The following is a 20,988-nucleotide window of genomic DNA, read 5'->3' on the forward strand; positions in this document are numbered from 1 at the left end:
GCACGCTTTCTCCATCCTCAATCTTCCGGACATACATCAACGCCTGAGTTTGATGTTGAGTCTTCTCATACGATCCTCAAGCCTAGAGGCATCATGCGCTTTGCTTCTGCAACATTCCAAATGACACATCGTAACATGAGCCGTTCGCAAACTGCATAATCTCTTGACATCACTGCCGACCATTTTCCTGTCAGTGATTACTTTCACCGAAGCGCAGTATCTGATAAGGATATAGCTGGTCGAATTTCGCATACATGCACGTACGGCCACAGTCAGCTGAAAACTGGGCATCCCGTCCGCTCTGCCATACATAAGCAGTTGAACGGCAGATTAGTACTACGGTGGGTGACCACGTGGGAATCCCTGCTGCTGTACGTTTTTGTTTCTTCTTTTGCTTCATTGAATCTCCGCTCGGAGTACTATGTAATGTTTGTGTGTTGGGGCCCTCACATGAATATGTGATGAAGGATGTAGCAAGAAATAGCTTTGTCATTTTGCGCATTTCTAGAATGTATGTCCTAGTGAGCTAAGACCGTTTTTGAGAAAGTCATCCCTTTTGATCTCGAATGCAGCGTCGACTTTGAGACTGGCGACCAGCGAAGCTCCAGCCCAAGCACCCAACGTCTCTACTCCGCGTACTGCACCCTGTATTGTGGTTCCACGCTTCTGCACCTCGCGCTGTAGTTTCTCAGCAACCTCGTCACGTTCTTGAGGTGTTTCACGAGCTGGGATTTGCTCATCCGATTGAGAGTCAATTGGCTTGTCCCGAGCGATGGCGTCTGGTGGTTTAGTCCTGGTGGGTAGAATTATGTCTTGTTGCCGTGCTGCACGTTGTCTCTTTGCTGTGGCAGAACCGTAGTTCATGACTGGATCCCAGCCTTTCGTGTTGACTATATTTTCAATCTCGCGTAGTAGACGAGGCTTCAAGCCCGGTATGTCGCTTGCGCCACCAGTGATCAGAATGCGAGAAACGCAGATTGCGCGTACGTCAAGAGGGAGTGATAGGAGACATCTATAGGTTAGTAAATGTAGAGGAAGATCGTGGTCATCAATCTGCTCGAGCGGGACCGGTGTTGAGAAGAAAGCCTCCTCAACTGGCTCGGCGAGATCGCTGAAGGAAATTTGTGCTGATGAGTTTCCGATCGGGATAGCGACTTCCTCAGTAGGCTGCTCAGCATTTGGATTGCGACACCACGCCATACGCATGGTTATATCCTCGGCCGTTTTGAAGGAAACTCCATTGGAGCCAGGAGCATGCTTGCGCAAAGTATCGGCCATGTTTTGTGTGAGTAGCTTCGCAGCTCGTGTTGACCTTCTGTGGAGGACTTCTCGGTACTCATATAAGGCAGTGACGGTAGTCTCATGCCAGCCAATATCGATGACCAAGGCGGAGCGTAGACCGGCAGAGACGGCACAGAGGACAGGGGTTCCCCATAACTGGATACTCCCAGGTTGGAAAGCATTGAAGACGACATTCAAAGTGATCGAGACAAGAGGATGTGGCAAAGTTGAGGGAAGGACGAGGAAGACTTTGCGAGGTCGTTGGTCCAGCAGCAGGTAGTTGGTGTGGGCACTCCGTACGGCGCGTTCTATTTTGTCCTCGATCAGACCAAGGTTCATGTTCCGGACGTCCAAGTCCCATAACTCCCAGTCTTTTGCCCAGTCGTTCTCGGATCGTAGAGGAGTGGAGGATGTGGTGAAGTCGTTCAGACGCTTGTTCTGGTCAGGAGCGAAGGGTATGATGCATCTCGGAGCGGAGTCGCCAGCGAAGCCCGCGCGAAAAGATCTTGAGCCAATCTCATAAACCAGACTATCTTCCTCTGCGCGGTATGAAGCGCCAGGCGAGCCGAGTTGAGAGGAGAGGGAGCGTGTCAACAGCGGAGTGTGCGGTGAAGCCGGGGTAGCAGCACCAGGGGGAGCCAGGCCAGATCGAGAGCGATTGTATGACGGCTTGCGCGCAAAGTAGTCCGGAGCAGCCATGGAGGTTTGTTAGATTGACAGAGGCTGAGCCTCGCCGCAGGGAAGAATCGATCAGAATTGGACAATCATTGCTTGCATGTGGCAGCTGTTTGTCGACTTGTGCTTGGACTTTGCTGGAGCTGATGGCGCGCGCTAACGACTCCGACTGCCGAGGAAAAGCCGCCGAAATTTTGGTTCTCGACAAGTTTTGCAACCTGCACCAAGCTTCGGTCTTTGGATTTTTGTAAAGGTCGTCGAGCCAGCAGAAAAAAAGCGTCGCGTCTGCCTTTGGTTTTTCTATTCTTCCGCGACCCTCGACAGTCCTTTCACATCACCAAGAGACGTCTCCGACACGATGACTCTCTTTATCCTCACAGAAACCTCGGCCGGTTATGCGCTGCTCAAGTCCAAGGACAAGAAGCTCTTGAAGCGCACCGATGTCCACGAGGAGGCTGCCACCGCAGAGGGTGCCGCTGGCCTGTACGACCATCTCATCATCCATCCTGCGCTGTGCATGACTAATTCGTCTTCAGGCTCAAGCTCAAGCAGTTCCAGAAGTTCGACAGCGCCGCCGCTGCCCTGGAGGAGGCCGCCGCTCTTACCGATGGCAAGGTTACTCCCATGCTTGCCTCGCTCCTCGACACTCTGAAGGACGAGAAGAAGGTTCAGCTCGCTGTTGCCGACCCCAAGCTCGGTCAATCCATCAGCAAGCTCCCCAAGCTCGACATTGAGTGCATCGCCGATTCATCCACCAACGACATCTACCGTGCCATCCGTGAGCACCTTCCCTCGCTCATCCCCGGTCTCATGCCCGATGACATTTCCACCATGTCCCTCGGTCTGTCGCATTCGCTCTCGCGTCACAAGCTCAAGTTCTCCCCCGACAAGGTCGACACCATGATCATCCAGGCCATTGCCCTTCTTGACGACCTGGACAAGGAGTTGAACACCTACGCCATGCGCGTCAAGGAATGGTACGGCTGGCACTTCCCCGAGATGGCCAAGATCATCAACGACAACCTCGCTTTCGCCCGTGTTATCCTGGCCATGGGTGTTCGTACCAACGCTGCCAACACTGACCTCTCCGACGTCCTCCCCGAGGAGATCGAGGGCGCCGTCAAGGCCGCCGCTGAGGTTTCCATGGGTACCGAGATTACTGAGGAGGATTTGGAGAACATCCAGGCTCTTGCTGAGCAGGTTGTTGGCTTCACCGAGTACAGACAGCAGCTTTCGTCATACCTCACTGCCCGTATGCAGGCAATCGCCCCTAACCTTACCGCTCTCGTCGGTGAGCTTGTTGGTGCTCGTCTGATCGCCCACTCTGGTTCGCTCCTCAACTTGGCCAAGTCTCCCGCCTCGACCATCCAGATTCTCGGTGCCGAGAAGGCCCTTTTCAGAGCTCTCAAGACCAAGCACGACACACCCAAGTACGGTCTTATCTACCACGCTTCCCTGATCGGCCAGGCAACTGGCAAGAACAAGGGTAAGATTGCCCGCATGCTCGCCACCAAGGCTGCCCTTGGTCTCCGTGTCGATGCTCTTTCCGACTGGGGAACTTCTGGTGAGGGTGACAAGCCCGAGCCCACCGAGGAGGAGAAGATGGCTGTTGGTGTTCAGGGCAGACTTTTGGTCGAGAGAAGATTGAGAGGTCTCGAGGGCAAGCCCATTCGCAGCACTGCTTCTGGTGTCGCACCTAACGGTCAAGCCCAGCCCGCCAAGTGGGAGGTCAAGGAGGCCCGCAAGTACAACGCTGATGCTGACGGTATTTCCGCCAACGCTCCCGCCGCTACCGAGGACGCCGAGATGGAGGATGTTACCGAGGCTGGCGCCGAGGCCTCCAGCGACGAGGAAGAGATGACCAAGGAGGAGAAGAAGGCAGCAAAGGCCGCAAAGAAGGCCGCCAAGGAGGCAAAGAAGGCCGAGAAGGAAGCCAAGAAGGCCGCCGAAGCAGCTGGCAAATCCTCCAAGAAGAGAAAGCACGACGAAGATGAGGACAAGACAGAAAAGAAGAAGAAGAAGAAGAGCAAGGACTAGAGTGTCGATACTCGCAGATCTCTTATCCTCTTTTCTGTTGCCATTTATGTTTGCATGTGGGCGCCATTGTCATGGTCGGAGTACTGGAGTCGCTGGTCGTGGGGTCTAAAAGAGCGGTTTCTTGAATTTGTTCCTGTCCAAAAGGGTTCTTTGGTTTCTTTCGTACGAGACTGGCGGAGGCGTTTCTACATATTACTTGATCGAACCGATAACCTCTGTACAAGCTGTATCATCATGCTCCCTGCACATGATACGACGTTTATTCTTCATACCGCTCTTTCCTCAACCTATCTCACGATGACGCAGAAACCAGGCACTCCTGCCTTCAACTGTCATCAGCTTCTTCCCGTGATGCGCTGCACAATGTTTTGTTATTCTGACGCGAAGTTCAAAGCGCACATGATATCAATAACCGAGACTTTACCGTACCTTCCTGTTGATCATCTGGTAGATCGCCTGTCAACAATGTCCCGACTATTCGAACTCTCCGACTTCAAAGCGGACAAGAGTCAAATTCGGTAAGCTGTTACTGGTTGACACGTTCCGTACGATAACTTGTCAGGTACACGCAAGCGCTTGCGACAGGGTAATAACTACCTCAGAGACATACTCATTGACTTGCAACATCCTAGCTCGACGGATATCACAAATCATTCCACGGCACGAGCTGACCTGCCAGGTTATCCATCCTTCGTACAACCCAGGCTTGAATTCATGACTGACCGCACGTCCGCTGCCGTCTCACCCGTGACACGCAACCTATTCCCCCTTCAGTTCTGGAATCGGCAAAGAACGTGGGCAGTAAGCCTATTGTCGCACAACATGATTCTCTTTTGGTCCTCCGGCGTTGGTGCTCGCACACAACATTTCAAATAGAAGAAGAATCATCATTTCTTCTTCCTGCCCTCGGGATTTTGATTCGATCATCTTCATGAAGAACAAGATTCTTGGCAGTACTTTCATTGGGCAAACACCATGTCCAGGTTCCGACTGGGTGGCTCGTTCTTATCGAATGCCACCGCTTGCTGAATCAGTGGCATGGTGGCGTCAGCCTCCCATCTCTTTGGTGAACCCTGCAGATAGGCGCCTACTTTCTTCTGGGTACGACATGGGTGGCTACACAACCTCGGCGGGTTCATACATGTACTGAATAGTGTCTCTGGTATCTCGCTGGGCAACACCGCCAGACTAGACATCACAACACCGCTACTCGAGTCTTACTCTTTTCCCGTAGCGATGCAGTTGGACCAGTATACTTTCTACAACCTTTTGCGCTTTCTGAGGCCTTGCTTGACTGCTTTGATCTCAGCTACCTGGAGAAACCATATTCGGATTCACAAAATTTCTGTCGCCTACCATACATTGCTACCTCACGCCTCGTTGCAACTACTCTGCAAGCTGGACTGAGTCTGACCACAAGGTCATGTCCTTAGGATGGGAACCATAAGCTACGCTCAGGTTCCTCCAACAGCAGCAACAATAGCACTCAACGCATACATATATGGATTCGGAGGACATTCATTGGTGACGCCGCACGCAGCCCTTAAACAACTATGGTGGACGGAAGATCGCATTGACAACAAGGTCACAAGAAAGTTTGTCGTATCACAGATCAAGGGAGAAGAGCGAGACTTCTTGGACAGACCGCTCGCATTCGGCGAGGGATTGACAGATGACACCTACATGGAGTGGATTCTGGGTAGAGCAAGGCGGTTGTTTCTCATCCTGGCAGAAATTGGCGAACCGGAGCAGATCTTCGGTTTGATAGACGACTCCCTGGACGATGACGACCTACCATTCTCTCTGGAAAGTATTGTCGACATGGACCTTTGCGTCGAACCGGACGAGCGAATGAACAGAAAATTCTACGCTACTCAATTCTTGTACCTCCTGCGGCAATTGAAGCAAGGAGGCCATATTGACTATGGACCTCAAGAACACATACCTATGGAGTATGTACACAAGATACCGCCGGCTGTCTCGCTTCAGAGCTGGGATAGGATACACTTCCCCAAGGATCATGAGCAAGTCTTCGTCAGGCGCAAGTTCATCTTCGGAGGTGCAGACGACAAGGATGAGTTGAGAGAGATGTTTACCCAAGATCTTGCTCAAGCACAAATGCTGAACCATCCTCATGTTGCCCGCGTATGGGCATCATATACTGCTGGAGACGCTGGCTACGTTCTTTCCGACTTTGTACCAGAACATACATTGGCATCGTTCATCGCTCACCGCACGCCCTATCAGTTCATGCGCGTACCCCAGATCGAACGACCCGTCATTCTACTCGAGTGGATGCACTGCCTAGTTGACGCGCTCGCTATGTTGCATCATCGTGGTGTTCAGCACGGCGCAATACGACCATCCAATATCCTCGTGGATCATGATAACTGCATCGCGTTCTCTGATGTAGGAACGCTTCGTACATTCCAGCGTGGCAAGAAGTCTGTAAAGAACGAGACCACAGGCTACTCAGCGCCTGAAACAAACCCGGAGGAGAAGGTCCGCGGTGTCCACTTTGCCGACACGTTGAGCAGTCCGATTGATGTCAAGCGAGGCTCTAACGACAGCATCTTTAGTGGCTCTTCATTGTTCCCTTCGAGTCCACCGAAGATCTCAAGTCCAGTACTCATTCACAATTCGAGTCCCATGGTGGACAGCCCGATGAACAGCTTCAATGACCCGACTTTGCCATCACCAATACCTCTGTTTCGCAACTTTAGTAGACATTTACCTCCTCCACCAACATTTGCATCTGCGAGTATATGGTCATCGTCCTCGGCAAGAACTCGACGTCTTTTCCGCAGGTCCAACAGCCCACCGGCATCACCAAGCAGTTCACCTTCAGATGAAGGACAAAGCTTCTTCCCTCCTCAAGATCCAGCTCCAGCTTACCCTGTACCGATCCGGGCAGACAAGAGGCCATCGTGGGCTTCTTGGTGTACGACACCCTGTCCAACATCCAGCACATCTTCCGATCCATCTAGCCTGCTATCTGAGCTCTTGAATGAGCCACTCACCATGCCACGACCTCTTTTCATACGCAAAACCGCATCACAACGATCCCTCAACAGTAATCTCCATATCGTTACTGAGCGGCCGGACACAGGTTTCGAAAGCGACGTCTTCTCATTGGGCTGCGTCTATCTCGATCTAGTCACATACATTGTCAAAGGCAAACTTTCAGACCTGCAGAAGTTCAGAGCGCAGGCGAAGGCGCCTTTACCTACAGATACAGCGACCCTGCATACTTGGCTCGCCCACCTCGCTTCCGATGCTATCAGACTTTCACCTACTGTACCTGTTCTGTCAGCTTTAGTACCTATACTAGGCGTAGTCAGGGACATGCTTTTGCCAGAGCCCAGCCAACGGCCCACTGCTCTCATGATCCGCGATCGCATAGCCGCAGCACTCGAACAAGCAAATCTGCATTCTATCTGCTGCAAAGACCGGAGTTGGGATCCAGAGCTGGCCTCTGAACAAAGACCCAGACTCTCCACCCGACGACCTCCCAAAGTCCCAGGAGACGACTCGATAACCACGAGCCTAGAGTCCGTGGTCTCGGAGAGCAGTGCTGAAGGTGGTGGTGAATATGTAACCGATGGTCCTGGAGTGCAGATGAGAAGAAGTTTGAGCGTCGGCTCTGGCGTTATGGAGAAAAACGGAGGTAATAGTAGGATGAAGAAATTGGGGTTGGGATGGATGAGGAAGCCACATGCTAAAGGCTTCTAGTATGTGCTCTGATAATAATGATTCTCATGTCTTACTGTGTTTTGTTTTCGGCGTTCAGGGGGGTCCTCTAGATCTGTATGGCAGGGATCGGTAATTGGATTAGTATGATACCACAACGCGATAATGAATATGCAGTAATGAAGAATGGCACATGAATCACCCAATTTGTATGATTGACTGTTCGTGTTCACTGTCTTTGATGAACAAGCACCAACTCGGGTGATGATGCTCTGGCAGTATGGTAGTCAAGCATTGTCTAAGCTCAAGACTTCCATCTAGATCATCCTAGCCGTTGCGCACTAGTAAAGCGTCGACGCATGCTAATATCCATCAGATACTCATACCTTTGACATCATAACTCATTGTAAGTGAAAGAATGATGTGTTCGTCGTTGATATAACATGGTAAATCAAGGTCAGGGTGATACCCATAGCGAAAAAGTGTTGGGGGTGACAAAGACAAGTCGGAAATCCGACAGAAGGCAAGCATGCAACATCTACACGCTCGAGCATACTTGATCAGAAGCCAAAGATAGACCATTCGAAGATAGAAAAACAAAGAAATCGACTGGGTATTAAATGCTATCGTTAAAAAAAAAGAAAAGGTATGTCTATAATAAAGAGGTAAAAGGAAATGAAGAAAAAAGCAAAACCGGACGCCATGATGTATGCAAAACCACCCCTTCCCGGCATCGATGGAAGAGAGATGCTCCGAATTTGATGGTCAGATCAATACACACTTCCCCTGATACTTTTGTCTTCAATCTCCTGTAATTTCAACTGCTCGATGATTTCACTGGGCTCGTTCATCGGCACGATGTTGTCGCCTTCTTGCTCGTCATCTCCATCGGCATCATCATGCTCGTTGTACTCATCTCCTAGAGGGTCGGCGCGGGCACCACTGCCCATGCCGCTCTCGCGCATCCAGGTATGTAGATCTTTTGCTGTGGGGCGACCTTTGAGGGGGCGTTTTGAACTTGCGCCGGTGGGGTTGTTGGGGTTTGCGTCGGAGAGATTGCGGTGGTGGTGGTGGTCGTGTTGGAGGCGGGCGAAGTAGTCGCTTTCGGTGCCCGAGACGTCGGAGAAACCTTCTGCTGGGGTAGCCATGCCAGAGAGAGAACCGCCGCCATCGCGACCTTGGATGAAGGATGGGCGGGAGGAAGGCAGGCGGAGGGAGATGGGTGAATTGGGCTCGGTTGTGCTTGCTGTACTGGGAGCTCTGAGGGGTGTGGAAAGCAGAGGTACTTCTTGAGTGGCGATGGGGTGGTCTTCTTGTTCTTGGTCGGGGACTTGGGCCTTGGTGGTGAGTTCGTCTTGTTTCTTGACGCGGCGTGGATATTTGGAGTGTTGGTGTGTGCAGCCGCCGACACAACCGCCCCATTTGCGGGAGGGGATTGCTGGGGAGGCGACTTGAGAAGCAGTGACTTGGGCGTTGTGTTGGGGTATGGCTCGTCTCTTATACTCGGACCATGTCCGCATCTGGTTTTGTAGGACGTACTTGCCGCTGTCGAGGTTCTTCTGCATGATGACAAACTCGCAGTGGTTGACGTTGCGGAGATCCTCAAAGTACTCGACAGACCAGTGATACCACTTCATCAGGAAGACTCTTGTCATCAAGCCATGGGTGACCAGGACGCAGACTGAGGGAAAGTCGTCTTCGTTGAAGTTACGCCACAAGCTCTCGTTGAAGCCACTGACACGGTCGTATGCATCGGCAGCACTCTCTCCGTTGGGGATACGATAGAAGAAGTGGCCATAGTCGGCACGCTCTTGCCACATGCGTTCCATCTCTGTACTGCATGGCTGGAAGTTTCCAAAATCTTGTTCTCTCAAACGCGGCTCTTCAAAGACCTTGATGGTATGGCGTGGGAATGGCGATGGTCCTTCTTCTTCTGTTTCGGACGTCAAAGACGACAGAATGCCTTCGGTGGTCTCGCGAGTACGGCGGTAGGGAGAGGTGAAGAATTGGATCGTGTCGTCTGGTTTCAGCATGCCTCGTAGTCGTCGGCCTGCTTCTTCTGCCTGTGGTCGTGTGAGCTATTCGTTGGTTGCCAAAAGCTATCAGATCAACAAACCTGCTTCCAGCCATCCTCAGTCAGCTTCACACGATGATCAGGAATCATCTGATGGATGTCGCGATTCTTGTTTCCTTCGCTTTGCGCATGGCGAATCACAATGATCATCTACTATCAGTTAGCCGCCCTCTCCTCAACACAGCACTTGCTTCACACCTACTCGTGGTTTGCCCATCTTGCCGTATTACTGTCCAATATCACAAGATTATTCAAAAGGCAAAAGTTAAAGCCGCGTCTTTGTTATATATCTTGGTTGTGTTGATTGTCCGGATGGGGCGCGAATGTTTACTGCCGCTCTATGTTTACTGCCGCTCTCGCATGACGTACCCTGACCCCGAAGGCGGTGAGAGGCATCAGCATCAAGACATGTCTTCTCATTGGCTGAAGCGTCTCACTCCTTCCTTTCTGTCTTCCTTTCACCACAGCTCGTCTCAACCGGCCTCAACCCGTCTCAACTCACGATTTTAAGCCTACCGGAAAGCACCTGATAATCTGTCTCGCCGTGCAATCAGCCTATGTCTGTCGCGTGTCTTGTCAAGCCTTTGTTGCTGCCTCCAACTGCCTTGCTACACGCCCGCACAACTATGCATTAGGTAGGCCGTCAGTGAATCATGAGTCACTTTGCAATCCGGATCACCATGCTACCGCACCGTATTGTTTCTTCTTACATCCTGCGTCTCTGACTAAGTTTGTCTATCTTGAGATCCCTGCAATCGAGTCACACATCCCTCAGGATGAGTCTCGTTTTACTAGGATGAAGCCTAGCAAATCAAATCCGAACACTTTCAACAGCTTCCAGAACATCTTTGAACTGGACACTGCTACTGAACACACCATCATGTCTTTGGTCAAGCCTGCAGGTCTTATGGATCTGCCTCCAGAGGTCAGACAGATCATATATCGACACACCTTTACGACAGAACGTGCCCGCGAGAGAGAACAGAAGCTTCCGCACCCACTAATGGCTGTCTGTAAGAACTTGCGCCACGAGTCTCTGCAAATTCAAATGTCAAGAAGATCGCTGAAGAGTTGGAACGTATCACTCTTCGCGCGGTCGTGCTTGGAGAAACAGAGAAGAAGACACGATGTCATCTCGAGGCTATACAAGGTATAAGCAGGGCCGCAAATGACTATCGCAAAAGAGTGAGCTTGATGAAGATGGCTTATGTATCCTCCAACTGAAAGGACGCGCGGCTGCTCCAAGACTTGCAGAATCTATTGCGGAAGCAGGAACCCAACGATCCGAAGAGTACTTGGAAGCGTACATCATAACTACAAGAACACAACGAGAAATCTCGAATGCACATCAGATGTTCGTTGAGGAGTCTCTATACTGGAAAAGCGGTGTACTATCCAGGGCTGTTTTTCTGCCGAGGCAACTGTCTAAACGGTCATATAAGGCGCTTCTATACCCTGCTAGCAACATGAACAAAATCTAACCATCACCTAAGGCTAGTTTTGTTTACATCCCGAGATTCCGCTTCGACCAATCATTGGGTCTAGAGATAAAGCGTGCCTCGCTAAGCAAAACCCAAGCTTCTTGAAGCTTAAGTTGGTAACCCACGTGTTTGCTTCCTCATCATACGAGACGACGACGACCACCAAGACGTGATCGTTTTACTCTACACTCATGCAAGTAGTATCTGTAGCACAAATTTCGCAAGGTAGGCCTAGAAAGGTAGGTGGCATCGGCCGCCTTTCAGTCTTGTGATACATAATCAAGGGCGGCGACCGTGAAGATGGAGTTTGCATCCTCAATCACGACAACTACAGTTTGCTACCTCTTGTAGTCTGAGGTGATAAACTATGGCATCAGTTTCGACCCTCATTCAAATACTGCCTCTTGTGGCTGGCTTTGCACTTGCCGCCGACTACCCAGGTATCCCTAAGGATCTAACAACTCCTGTGCAACAACGCGTTGCATTCAAGGGACCTAACGGTATGCTTCAGACATGAATCTTATTGCTTGGAACTCTTTGCTAAATTGATTGAAGCAATCTCCGTCGCCTGGAACACTTACCAAAAGTTGAATGAGGGCTGTGTTCAGTATGGCAAATCTGCAAACAGTTTGACCTCTCAAGCATGTTCCACCCAGTCTCTGACCTATGGAACTTCTCGTACTTGGGCCAATACAGTCGTGCTCTCTGGACTTGATGCTGCGACTACGTATTACTACAAGATCAACTCGACAAACTCGACTGTCAATCAATTCATGACTGCTCGCACTCCTGGAGATAAGACAGCCTTCAACTTGGACGTTGTGGTTGATGTGAGTTGACACAGCCCCTGATCATGTCCTGTAAATTATACTGACCCATCTTCTTTCCCAGCTCGGCGTGTATGGCGCAGATGGCTATACCACCTCTCGCAAACGCGATATCCCCTATGTCCAGCCCGCCTTGAACCACACCACCATCGCCGCCCTTGCTCGTACCATCGATAACTATGACTTTGTGATCCACCCCGGCGACTTCGCCTACGCAGATGACTGGTACCTCAAGCCCAAGAACCTGCTCGACGGCAAGAACGCCTATGCCGCCATCCTCGAAAACTTCTACGACCAACTCGCCCCCATCGCAGATAGAAAACCCTACATGGTATCGCCAGGAAACCATGAAGCTGCGTGTACCGAAATTCCCTTCAGCAGTGGATTGTGTCCTGAGGGTCAGAAGAACTTTACGGATTTCTTGACGAGGTTTAACGGGCAGATGCCTACTTCATTTGCTTCGTCGTCAAAGAATGTCACTGCACAAGCAGCGGCTAAGAAAGCTCAAGCCCTGGCAAACCCTCCCTTCTGGTATTCCTTCGAATACGGAATGGCGCATATAGTCATGATAGACACCGAGACCGACTTCCCCTCCGCCCCGGACGCAGCAGGCGGCAGCGCAAACCTCGGCGGCGGTCCCTTTGGCAAAACACCCACCCAACAGCTGGACTTCCTAGACGCCGATTTGAGCTCCGTCGACCGCACAGTCACACCCTGGGTCATCGTAGCAGGCCACCGCCCCTGGTATTCTACCGGCGACTCCAAAAACATCTGCACACCCTGCCAAAAAGCCTTCGAACCCCTCTTCTACAAATACGGCGTCGATCTCGGTGTATTCGGCCACGTGCACAATTCCCAACGCTTCAATCCTGTATACAACAATATTGCCGATACAGCTGGACTCAAGAATCCCAAAGCGCCTGCATATATCATCGCGGGAGGTGCTGGAAATATCGAGGGATTGAGTGATGTGGGTGCTAATTTCTCGACCAATGTTTTTGCGTATGGGGATGAGTTTAGTTATGCGACGTTGAAGTTCAAGGATGCGAAGAATTTGCAAATCGACTTTTTGAGGTCGGATACTGGTGAGGTTTTGGATTCGAGTGTGGTTTACAAGGAGCATGCTGTTGCGTTTGTCAGGAACTGAGCGGGAGATTTGGGATGTTGGAGAGTATAGTGGGATATACAATCTGGAAACAGAAAGCACAGTCATTCAATCTTAGTCTCTTACGAGTCGTGTTTGGCAGTGCACGCTTCTGGAGTTTTCGTGATGATTGTGGATTGCACCTTGTCTGTTTCTCAGACATGTTCTTCTTCTTCCAGTGGGATGTTCATGTTTGATCGCTCCTGCTTTGTCAATCTCATCATCATCTCCTGTTCATTCGCTGCTTCTAGTGCATCCTGCCATCCTCTCTTATTTCCTTCTATTGCTAGTCTATAGATCCGTGGTTAAGAGGTAGCAGATTGGAGGGCCATAGAGGGATAGCCATCTGTAAATGTACTCAGTACCAGAAACATCTACGCGCTAGGCACCTCAGAATATCAAAAGAGCTTGTTTGACTAGAGACTGGGAGTATCTCGTAGTTCATTAGATTGCAAGTATATGAGCAACGGAGTGTTTTAAAATCTAATTCATACAGGTATAATGTTCCCTATCTATTAACAATGCAAGATGATATCATAACTACATTTGGTACAACCAGCAAGGACTTTTTCGCCTAGCGTAACCCGTCGAATGGAATGAAGTAAGGAAAGAAAGTACCAGACTCCTCAAGCCTGGTAGCTTAGAAGAAAATGGCGTTCATGAGAGGGCCAGCTTAGATGAGGGCAGCAAGGCCGAGAAGAGCGAGACCAAAGTTGGTAGCGGTTCCAGCAACGGCAGCACCGGAAGAAGTGGCTGCTGCAGAGGATGCAGAGGAGGCAGCCGATGAAGCGGAGCGAGAAGCAGATGCGGCCGAAGATGTAGCAGATCTGGATGCAGATGAAGCGGCAGAGGATGCCGAGGACGAAGCAGATGAAGCAGCAGAAGATTGGCTAGAGGCGGCGCTCGACATAGATGAGGAGGCGCTGCTTGCGGCAGAAGAGGCGGCTGAGGCGCTTGATGTCAGACTCGATGAAAGAGAAGATGCAGCTGCTGAAGATACAGAGGATGAGACGGAAGATGAGACAGATGAGGCGGATGCAAGGGAAGAAGAAACAGAGGAAGACTGCGATGCAGACGACTGAGAAGCAGATGACTGCGAAACAGAAGATTGCGAAGCAGTGGCAGCTGCTGCCGATGAGGCTGCTACAAGATGGCTCGTCATTACGAGCCTTTCACGAGAAAAGATTCAAAAAACTGATAGACTTACAGCTTCCGAGGATAGTAGATCCAGATTGGATGGCGGTGGCAGAAACACCCGAAGCAGTGGAGGTACCCTGACCGTCACAGTTGGCACCAATGGGGCAGCAGCGGTCGGCGCTGGCGCAGTAGTTGCCGGAAGCGCAGACCTGACCGGCCTGACCACAGCAGATGTAGGCAGTGGGGTCGTAGCATCCAGAACCGCAGACGGACTCTCCGTTAGAGCAGGTGGCACCGGTCGATTGACGAGCGAAAAGAGCGGGAGTGGAGTTGGCAGCCATGGCGGCGGTGGCAGAAGCCAGGACAAAGATAGCGGAGAACTTCATAATTGCGGTTGATTTATTGTTGGTAGGGTGAAAGATTGGTGTGTTTGAAGATGAGTCGATTGAATTGGCGATGTGAAAAGAGGAAGAGAAAAGAGGGAGGAAGCAGGTACGAGAAGTAGCTCCTAGTAATATACTTACTACGCAGCGACGATCGATGTCAGCCTTTCGGGTGTGCCTGCATAATTTAACCCCAGCAACCAGCCATTTTTGCTAGGCCGCCTCAATTTCTATTCTTATCAGAGCTTGTTGTTAGGGACTCGTAGGAACACCGGCCAAGACTCCTGGGCTAGCGTGTTGGATGCTGTTGTTGAAAAGCATGAGCATGCTTGGGCCCTGCCAGAAAAGACGTGAAAAACAGGTGGTGGTTGCAGTGGGGCCCTAAAAAGTACGAGCCGTATCCGAGCACGAGCGAAAGTGACCTAAGAAAAGCACCTCGACGTCATTTGCTTGCGACAACTCCTTGGGAAGGCTGGAAAAGCAGGAGTTAAACACTGCATCATGGATAGGAGAGAACCGTTCCGCAACATGTCAAAAGATAAGAGATATTAACGTAGAAGAACCAAAGATAAACAGTCGAAACATAGAAAAGTCGTCTGTGTTTCAGAATTTCAAGGATTTGTTATTGTTTGGGTGAGAGACAGAAAATTGATCGACCGTGTTCCTGATCAACGAAGGAGCGATCGACCGTGTTCCTTGCACAGCCCTGTGTGCCTGCCAAAATTCTCTGGGCTTCTCCAACTTTTTCTTGCTTCGGTACGGAAGCGGGCGGCTTGCAGAAACTCACACACGCCTCTTCCTGCACAAGTCAACCGGGTATCCCCGCCGAGCCTTGGTGAATGTTTTGTTTGATCGTCAAGGCCCGAGAAATTTTGAAGGAAATAGTGGGAAAGTGATGGTCGTCGCCTGAAAGGTGAAAATCACATCGGGATGAGAGAGCGCGCGCGCGGAGGATGTGCAGGTTTGATCGAGATCATGCGAAAATCATATTCTACGAATTCATTCTCCATATCAACAATATACTATTCTATTTACAAGAAGCTGCAAAACACATTTTTTGAACAAGCGACAGATTGCTGCATCTAGTAGACCTCGAGAACGTATCTCTCCTCGTCCTTGAGCTGGTCAATGACCTTGCGCGAGTCGACCTTCTTGCCGGCCTCCTTGGCCTCGACCTCGATGGCCTCCTCGAGGACGTTGGTGACATCTGGCACGGGCCAAGTAGGACCACAGAGGTAGAAGGCACCCTCCTCGCGGAGGTAAGCCTGGCGGATCTCCTTCAGGGTCTCACGCATGCGGTCCTGAATGTAGATCTTCTCGGGCTGATCACGAGAGAAGGCACAACCCATGTGGGTAATGATGCCGGCATCCTTGTAGGCTTCCCATTCCTCACCGTACAAGTATTCCTCCTTCTGGTGACGAGAACCCATGTAAAGCATGACAGCACCGATGTCCATGCCCTGCTCCTTCTGCCAGGCACGCTCCTGGACAAAGGCGCGGAAGGGAGCAAGACCCGTACCGAGACCAGCCATGATGATAGGAGCGGTGGACTTGTGGGGGAGCTTCATGACCGAGGGCTTGACAGAGACAGTGACGGTCTTGCCAACCTCAAGAGCATTGAGGTAGCGAGTAGCCTGACCGAAGCGGTCACGACCCTTGGGGTCTACCCAGTTGACAGTGACGATACAGAGAGTGACACTGTTGGGAGTGACTCTCTGCGAAGAGGCGATAGAGTACTCACGACGCTTCATAGGAGCAACGAGACGAGCGATGTCGTGGAACGAAGGGTGAGCAGAAGGGAATTCAAGCAGGAGGTCGGCGTAGGTGACAGTGTCAACCTCGGCACGACGCTTGAAGTCAACTTGAGCCTCCTGGTTACCGCCGGTACCGAGAAGGAGAAGTTGAGTCTTCTCAGCCTCATCAGAGGCATACTCGGAAAGAGCTTCGTAGAAACGCTTGGGAGGACGTCCGAAGATATCGACGTTCTGCAGAAGAGCTTGGTAGACAGTGCGGTTCTCCAAAACCTGAGCATCCTCACGGGAAGGAACCTCGACAACCTCCTCAGGGTTGAGGCCGTACCACTTGATGAACTCCTCGACCTCGACCTTGTCGTTCTCGGCATGGATACCGAGAGCCTCACCGATGGCGTAGGTAAGACCGGTCTCACCAAGGTCGAACTCGATGTGGAAGATGTTACGGTCGTAAGTCCTAGGAGTAAGACGACGGCGCTCCTTGACGGTAACGACGGCAGTCTTGACGCTGAGGTCAGGACGCAGAGCATTCTGAGTACCGTAAGCCTCCTTGAATGCAAGACCCTTGGCAACCTTCTCCCAATCTCTAAGCAGGTACTCCTCCTCGGGCTCCTCCTTGTCGAACTTGATGAAGCTGTTAATGTTCAGATCCTCAGGCATGAGCGGGGGCTGGTTGGCCTCGGGGTCAACAGTGAGCCAAGACTCGGGAACCTCGACCTTGCGGACGACCTCATCGAGCTCCTTGGAGAGGGCCTCGAGAGCATCGTTGCCACCAGCAAGCTTCTTGACGCCAGTCTCGTAGAGGTCGTTGCGAGCAATCTTAAGGAAAGCGAGCTGCACAAGGTAGCTCTCCAATTCAGGCTGCTCCTCAACCTTGGCAGAAGCGGCAGTGTCGATAGCGAAGAGCTGAATCTTCTTGGAGGCAAGAGCCTTGCGAACCTCGGTAGAGAGGCTCTTCTCGATTTCATCATCTTTGACGCCAGAAAGCTTGAGAATGACAGTGGCCTCATCCTTGACGGACTTGAGAACGTCGAAGCTCTTCAGCAGACTAGGGTCATTGACGACAGCGACGTCAGCGGAGCTGACTGAGTAAGCAGCCTCAATAGACTTAGCCGAAGTTCTGATATCAGTGCGGATGGCACCACCAGCAACGAGGTTGTCATGGCCGCTGCGAACGCTAACATTGAGCTTAGAGTCACCAGAAAGAAGCTGGCCAACCATGATGGGAGCAGAGGCAGCATTGGAGCTGTCAACGTCCCAGAAGGTGTACTGTTGCAGGCCGCCAGTGGGAAGCTCGAAACGCTCTTCGTCAGAAGGTGCGTGGTCGATCTTCTGACCAATCTGCTGCAGAAGGCCAGCAACAGAGGTGGGAGTCCAAACCTGCTCTCTGGCGTACTTGATGTCAAAGACAGCGGGAGTCTTGTTGAGGGTAGCGAAGCTGAGGGCAGCAAGAACGTCACTGTAGAGGTTGGAGTGCTCGGTCTCGTCGGTGACGGCAGACTGGTCAAGGACCTGGCCAAGAACAGCAATGTTCTGAACGGAAGGAGCAAGGACCTCGAGGAACTCCTCCTCGACGAAGGGGCGGTACACACGGACGTTGATAACGCCAATCTTGACACCCTTCTCGGAGAGAGCGCGGGCAATCTGGGAAGCCAGAGAAGCCTCGACGGTACCGAAAACGACAAGAACGGATTCAGGCTCAGCGTGACCCGAGTATTCGAACAGCTTGTACTCGGTACCGAGCTCGTTGTTGAAGGCCTTCAAGAGACGGCTGACTCTGCCCTCGTTGTCAGAGTGCTTCTTCTCGGTCAAGGATGAGTCGCCGAGAATGGCGTCGTAAGTCTTCTTCAAGCCAGACTTGTCGAGAACATCAATGATTCTGGTGGTCTCTCTGCCAACGGTGATACCGTCGTAGACGTGGAGAGAAGGAACGATGGATGCCATCAGGGTAGCGAAGAGCGACATGTGCTGCATCTCGTAAGTGGAAGCGCTGGCAACCAGACCGAGGCCGAGTTCCTCGGCGAGACGAAGGGCCGAGACGTAGTCGGTGACAAGACCAGTGGAAGAGTTGGCGGCATAGTCGACAGCGGCGACGTGAGCAACGGTTGGGTTAGCAACGTTGTAGAGCAGGGCCAATTGATCGAGGGCGGAACGCAAGTGGACCAGACTGCCAGACGAGGCGACGATGGACTGAGGAATGTGACGCTTCTTCAGATCAAAGTCCTTGGAGAACATGTAACCAAGAGCGATTGAACCAGCACCGGAGCGAGTCTCCATGGAAGCGAGGCCGGTCTTGTAGCCGTGAGCGTTCTGCTCACCGGCGCTTTCCCAGCTCTTTGCGGCGACATCGAGGTCGAAGGTCTCGGGTGAGTACGAGAAGATCTTGTCCGAGAGGGTGTATGCGACCTGCTGAACCAGAGTCTGAGCAGTCAGGTAGGTAGGACCGCTAATATCACCAAGGGCGATGTTCTGGCCAAAAGGCAGACTCGACGATTGTTGCTCGGAAGCCGACATGTTTCGTATTTTGTGGAGGGGTTAAAGATGCGGCGTGGAAGAATAAATCGGCTGCAACAACAATGCCGCTGTAAGAGAACAATCAAAAGCCCTGGCTAACTGCACAGAGTGACTCCAACTAACTAACAAACAGCGAGTGGAAAGGGGAATGAAGAACGAACGGCGACGAGGCGAACGACACGGGAAAAAAGTCGATGTCGCGAACAATCAAATGGTCAAGACTCTGCCGATGGCGACGGCTCAAACGCCGGCAGAAGCACGCCATCCGCTTACCCATCCACGCCGCTGCCGATTGCGGAGTCGTTTGTGGTCAGCATCTCCGGAATCTAATCTTATCATCTGACCGCTTCGTCTTCTCGCTTCTGTCACACAAAGAACATCTCTCTTCTCAACCGACACACTTGTCTATTACAATAATTCTGCCTCGATAACACTCTCTGCGACGCCTGGATAGTCGTAGATGCGCACAAATCTCAAGCCTGCCTTGGCGATAATCGCCTTCCACTCCACTTCGGTTCTCTCGCGCACGCCCATATGTGCCATCATCATCATGTCCATCGAAGTGGCCGCAATCATTGGGTTTTCTTCTGAAAGCACAATCTCGTTAAGCAGCACTCGAGAGTACCCAGCCTTGAGTGCAGGCTTCAGATTCTCCAAGATTCTGATACCTGCCTCATCATCCCAGTCGTGAAGGATTGAATGGAGCAGATACGCCCTTGCTGCCTGTATTGGTTGAGGTGTGAAGAAGTCGTGAGCCTCACATCCGAACGGAAGTGCTTCCTTGTCCTGGATGCTGGTGATGACTGCCTCACGGTCTTGCAAAACAAGCTTGCCCGGGTGGGCGTATTGAGCCGAAAATGAAAGGGTATCGTGACCACGACCACCACCAACATCTACGAGAAGCACCTCGTTAATGCTAGGATCGAACCCCTGGATCAGCTGCTCTTCTACTGGATAGAAGCCTGGACTACACCAGTCTGCTTTGCCAGCCCGATACGCCGACATGAAAGCATCGAATTCTTCGAGGTGTGGAGGCGTGGCAACAAGCCAATCAAAGAAAGGTAGATCAGTGCCATGAGCCGCCTGGAGAGGTCCATTGGTGAAGGTTATACGTGGTCTGTAGCCAGCCTTCTTGAAGTGTTCAGGGAAGACATTGAAGGCTGGTCGGGCCACGTCGTAGCAGAAGTCGATGCTTTGCTGGTAATTGTCGGCTGCAAGCCCATGGCTTAATGCTGTGCCGAAGAATCTACCTTTGAAGAATGTGATCATCTTCATGGCGATGAGATGGCGCATTATGCGTTCGAGCAACAGCACGTCGGTCCCAGTCTTCTCAGCCAACTCTTCTGAACCGACGCCATCATCGCCGGCATCTCTCAGATGCTGGAACAACTTGACTTGTACAGCATATTTGCAGTGTGCTGACAATGCTGACTGGAATTCGTCAGTAACAAAACAGGCCCGTAGAGCAATTTCTCCACACATACCTCTGCCCAAGAGCTCCTTTGTAAGAATTCGCTGGGAATTTCTAGCGTGGCTATCAAATCCCTGCTCAGTTCAATCAGGGATTCGCGAGAGCCAATTTGCTTGCTCTCGTAGGCCGTTCCTGCAGCAGCAATACGGTCGATGATGGATGAGATGGGTGTCGACATTCCTGTAACTGTTCCTGATGGTGAACAACAAAGCAGTAAGTTGAGAAATCGGCGGCAACAGAAAGTGCTGGGAAGCTGTTCACCACAGTGTTGAACATGTGAATGTTGGATTAATTTATGTTAATATGCTACACCCTCCTACCATGACTATCATTGAAGCCAAGTAGTTATATTACAGTGGCACGAGAGACTAACACGATCCTTCGAATGGTAGTGTTGATGATATATTGCTATTTGGTGACATGTCTATCTGATTGGTGTGCAATTCGAGTGTATAGTGTAGCATCTTCCAATGAGCGACGAGATAGCCATAAAGGATCCTGGTGCTCGATACGGGGTGTTCAT

General features: G+C 51.4%; 9 protein-coding genes across 9 annotated transcripts; 3 read left to right on the forward strand and 6 right to left on the reverse strand.

The window, feature by feature from the left end:
* Positions 1-33: 33 nt before the first annotated feature.
* M438DRAFT_17024 (uncharacterized protein) lies at positions 34-696 on the reverse strand. Its single transcript, XM_029899115.1, has one exon. It carries the CDS (start codon positions 500-502, stop codon positions 191-193), a length of 312 nt encoding a protein of 103 aa, XP_029766110.1. The 5' UTR covers positions 503-696; the 3' UTR covers positions 34-190.
* Positions 529-1,941, reverse strand: M438DRAFT_260096 (actin-like ATPase domain-containing protein; the record flags this gene model as incomplete). The annotated part of the gene is made up of 1 exon (XM_029899761.1): positions 529-1,941. A coding segment is annotated over one exon (1,413 nt), but the record flags the coding sequence as incomplete, so codon positions are not given.
* A 373-nt stretch (positions 1,942-2,314) lies between these two features.
* M438DRAFT_351272 (Nop domain-containing protein) lies at positions 2,315-3,993 on the forward strand (the record flags this gene model as incomplete). Its single annotated transcript, XM_029906701.1, has 2 exons — positions 2,315-2,439; positions 2,493-3,993. 2 exons carry the CDS (start codon positions 2,315-2,317, stop codon positions 3,991-3,993), a joined length of 1,626 nt encoding a protein of 541 aa, XP_029766112.1.
* Positions 3,994-5,427: 1,434 nt separating this feature from the next.
* On the forward strand, positions 5,428-7,197 carry M438DRAFT_263956 (kinase-like protein; the record flags this gene model as incomplete). The annotated part of the gene is made up of 2 exons (XM_029899917.1): positions 5,428-6,613; positions 7,103-7,197. Coding segments are annotated over 2 exons (1,281 nt in total), but the record flags the coding sequence as incomplete, so codon positions are not given.
* A 1,092-nt stretch (positions 7,198-8,289) lies between these two features.
* Positions 8,290-10,060, reverse strand: M438DRAFT_287751 (phosphoglycerate mutase-like protein). Its single transcript, XM_029901633.1, has 3 exons — positions 9,960-10,060; positions 9,800-9,907; positions 8,290-9,746 (listed from the first exon to the last, which is right to left on the reverse strand). The coding sequence occupies exons 1-3, from the start codon at positions 9,972-9,974 to the stop codon at positions 8,454-8,456; spliced, it is 1,416 nt and encodes a 471-aa protein (XP_029766114.1). The 5' UTR covers positions 9,975-10,060; the 3' UTR covers positions 8,290-8,453.
* A 1,545-nt stretch (positions 10,061-11,605) lies between these two features.
* Positions 11,606-13,276, forward strand: M438DRAFT_309792 (Metallo-dependent phosphatase; the record flags this gene model as incomplete). Its single annotated transcript, XM_029902394.1, has 3 exons — positions 11,606-11,738; positions 11,794-12,068; positions 12,130-13,276. 3 exons carry the CDS (start codon positions 11,606-11,608, stop codon positions 13,210-13,212), a joined length of 1,491 nt encoding a protein of 496 aa, XP_029766115.1. The 3' UTR covers positions 13,213-13,276.
* A 427-nt stretch (positions 13,277-13,703) lies between these two features.
* Positions 13,704-14,850, reverse strand: M438DRAFT_17080 (uncharacterized protein). Its single transcript, XM_029899118.1, has 2 exons — positions 14,417-14,850; positions 13,704-14,196 (listed from the first exon to the last, which is right to left on the reverse strand). The coding sequence occupies exons 1-2, from the start codon at positions 14,730-14,732 to the stop codon at positions 13,883-13,885; spliced, it is 630 nt and encodes a 209-aa protein (XP_029766116.1). The 5' UTR covers positions 14,733-14,850; the 3' UTR covers positions 13,704-13,882.
* An 836-nt stretch (positions 14,851-15,686) lies between these two features.
* On the reverse strand, positions 15,687-19,214 carry M438DRAFT_341646 (uncharacterized protein). The gene has a single exon (XM_029904548.1). It carries the CDS (start codon positions 18,992-18,994, stop codon positions 15,812-15,814), a length of 3,183 nt encoding a protein of 1,060 aa, XP_029766117.1. The 5' UTR covers positions 18,995-19,214; the 3' UTR covers positions 15,687-15,811.
* A 135-nt stretch (positions 19,215-19,349) lies between these two features.
* M438DRAFT_341647 (putative hydroxyindole O-methyltransferase) lies at positions 19,350-20,790 on the reverse strand. The gene has a single exon (XM_029904549.1). The coding sequence runs from the start codon at positions 20,474-20,476 to the stop codon at positions 19,403-19,405; it is 1,074 nt and encodes a 357-aa protein (XP_029766118.1). The 5' UTR covers positions 20,477-20,790; the 3' UTR covers positions 19,350-19,402.
* Positions 20,791-20,988: the final 198 nt, after the last annotated feature.

This window comes from Aureobasidium pullulans (assembly GCF_000721785.1).
Source record: "Aureobasidium pullulans EXF-150 unplaced genomic scaffold scaffold_1, whole genome shotgun sequence".
In the NCBI taxonomy this organism is placed as follows: Eukaryota; Fungi; Ascomycota; class Dothideomycetes; order Dothideales; family Saccotheciaceae; genus Aureobasidium; species Aureobasidium pullulans.

Excerpts from the sequence above, each read along its gene's own strand:
- M438DRAFT_17024 (XM_029899115.1), bottom strand. The coding sequence starts at position 502 with ATGCGCAAAATGACAAAGCTATTTCTTGCTACATCCTTCATCACATAT.
- M438DRAFT_287751 (XM_029901633.1), bottom strand. Across the intron at positions 9,747-9,799 it reads CTGAGGATGGCTGGAAGCAG|GCAGAAGAAGCAGGCCGACG; the intron begins GTTTGTTGATCT and ends ACACGACCACAG.
- M438DRAFT_17080 (XM_029899118.1), bottom strand. The coding sequence starts at position 14,732 with ATGAAGTTCTCCGCTATCTTTGTCCTGGCTTCTGCCACCGCCGCCATG. Across the intron at positions 14,197-14,416 it reads ATCTACTATCCTCGGAAGCT|CTGCATCTTCTCTTTCATCG; the intron begins GTAAGTCTATCA and ends TATCTTCAGCAG.
- M438DRAFT_341646 (XM_029904548.1), bottom strand. The coding sequence starts at position 18,994 with ATGTCGGCTTCCGAGCAACAATCGTCGAGTCTGCCTTTTGGCCAGAAC.
- M438DRAFT_341647 (XM_029904549.1), bottom strand. The coding sequence starts at position 20,476 with ATGTGTGGAGAAATTGCTCTACGGGCCTGTTTTGTTACTGACGAATTC.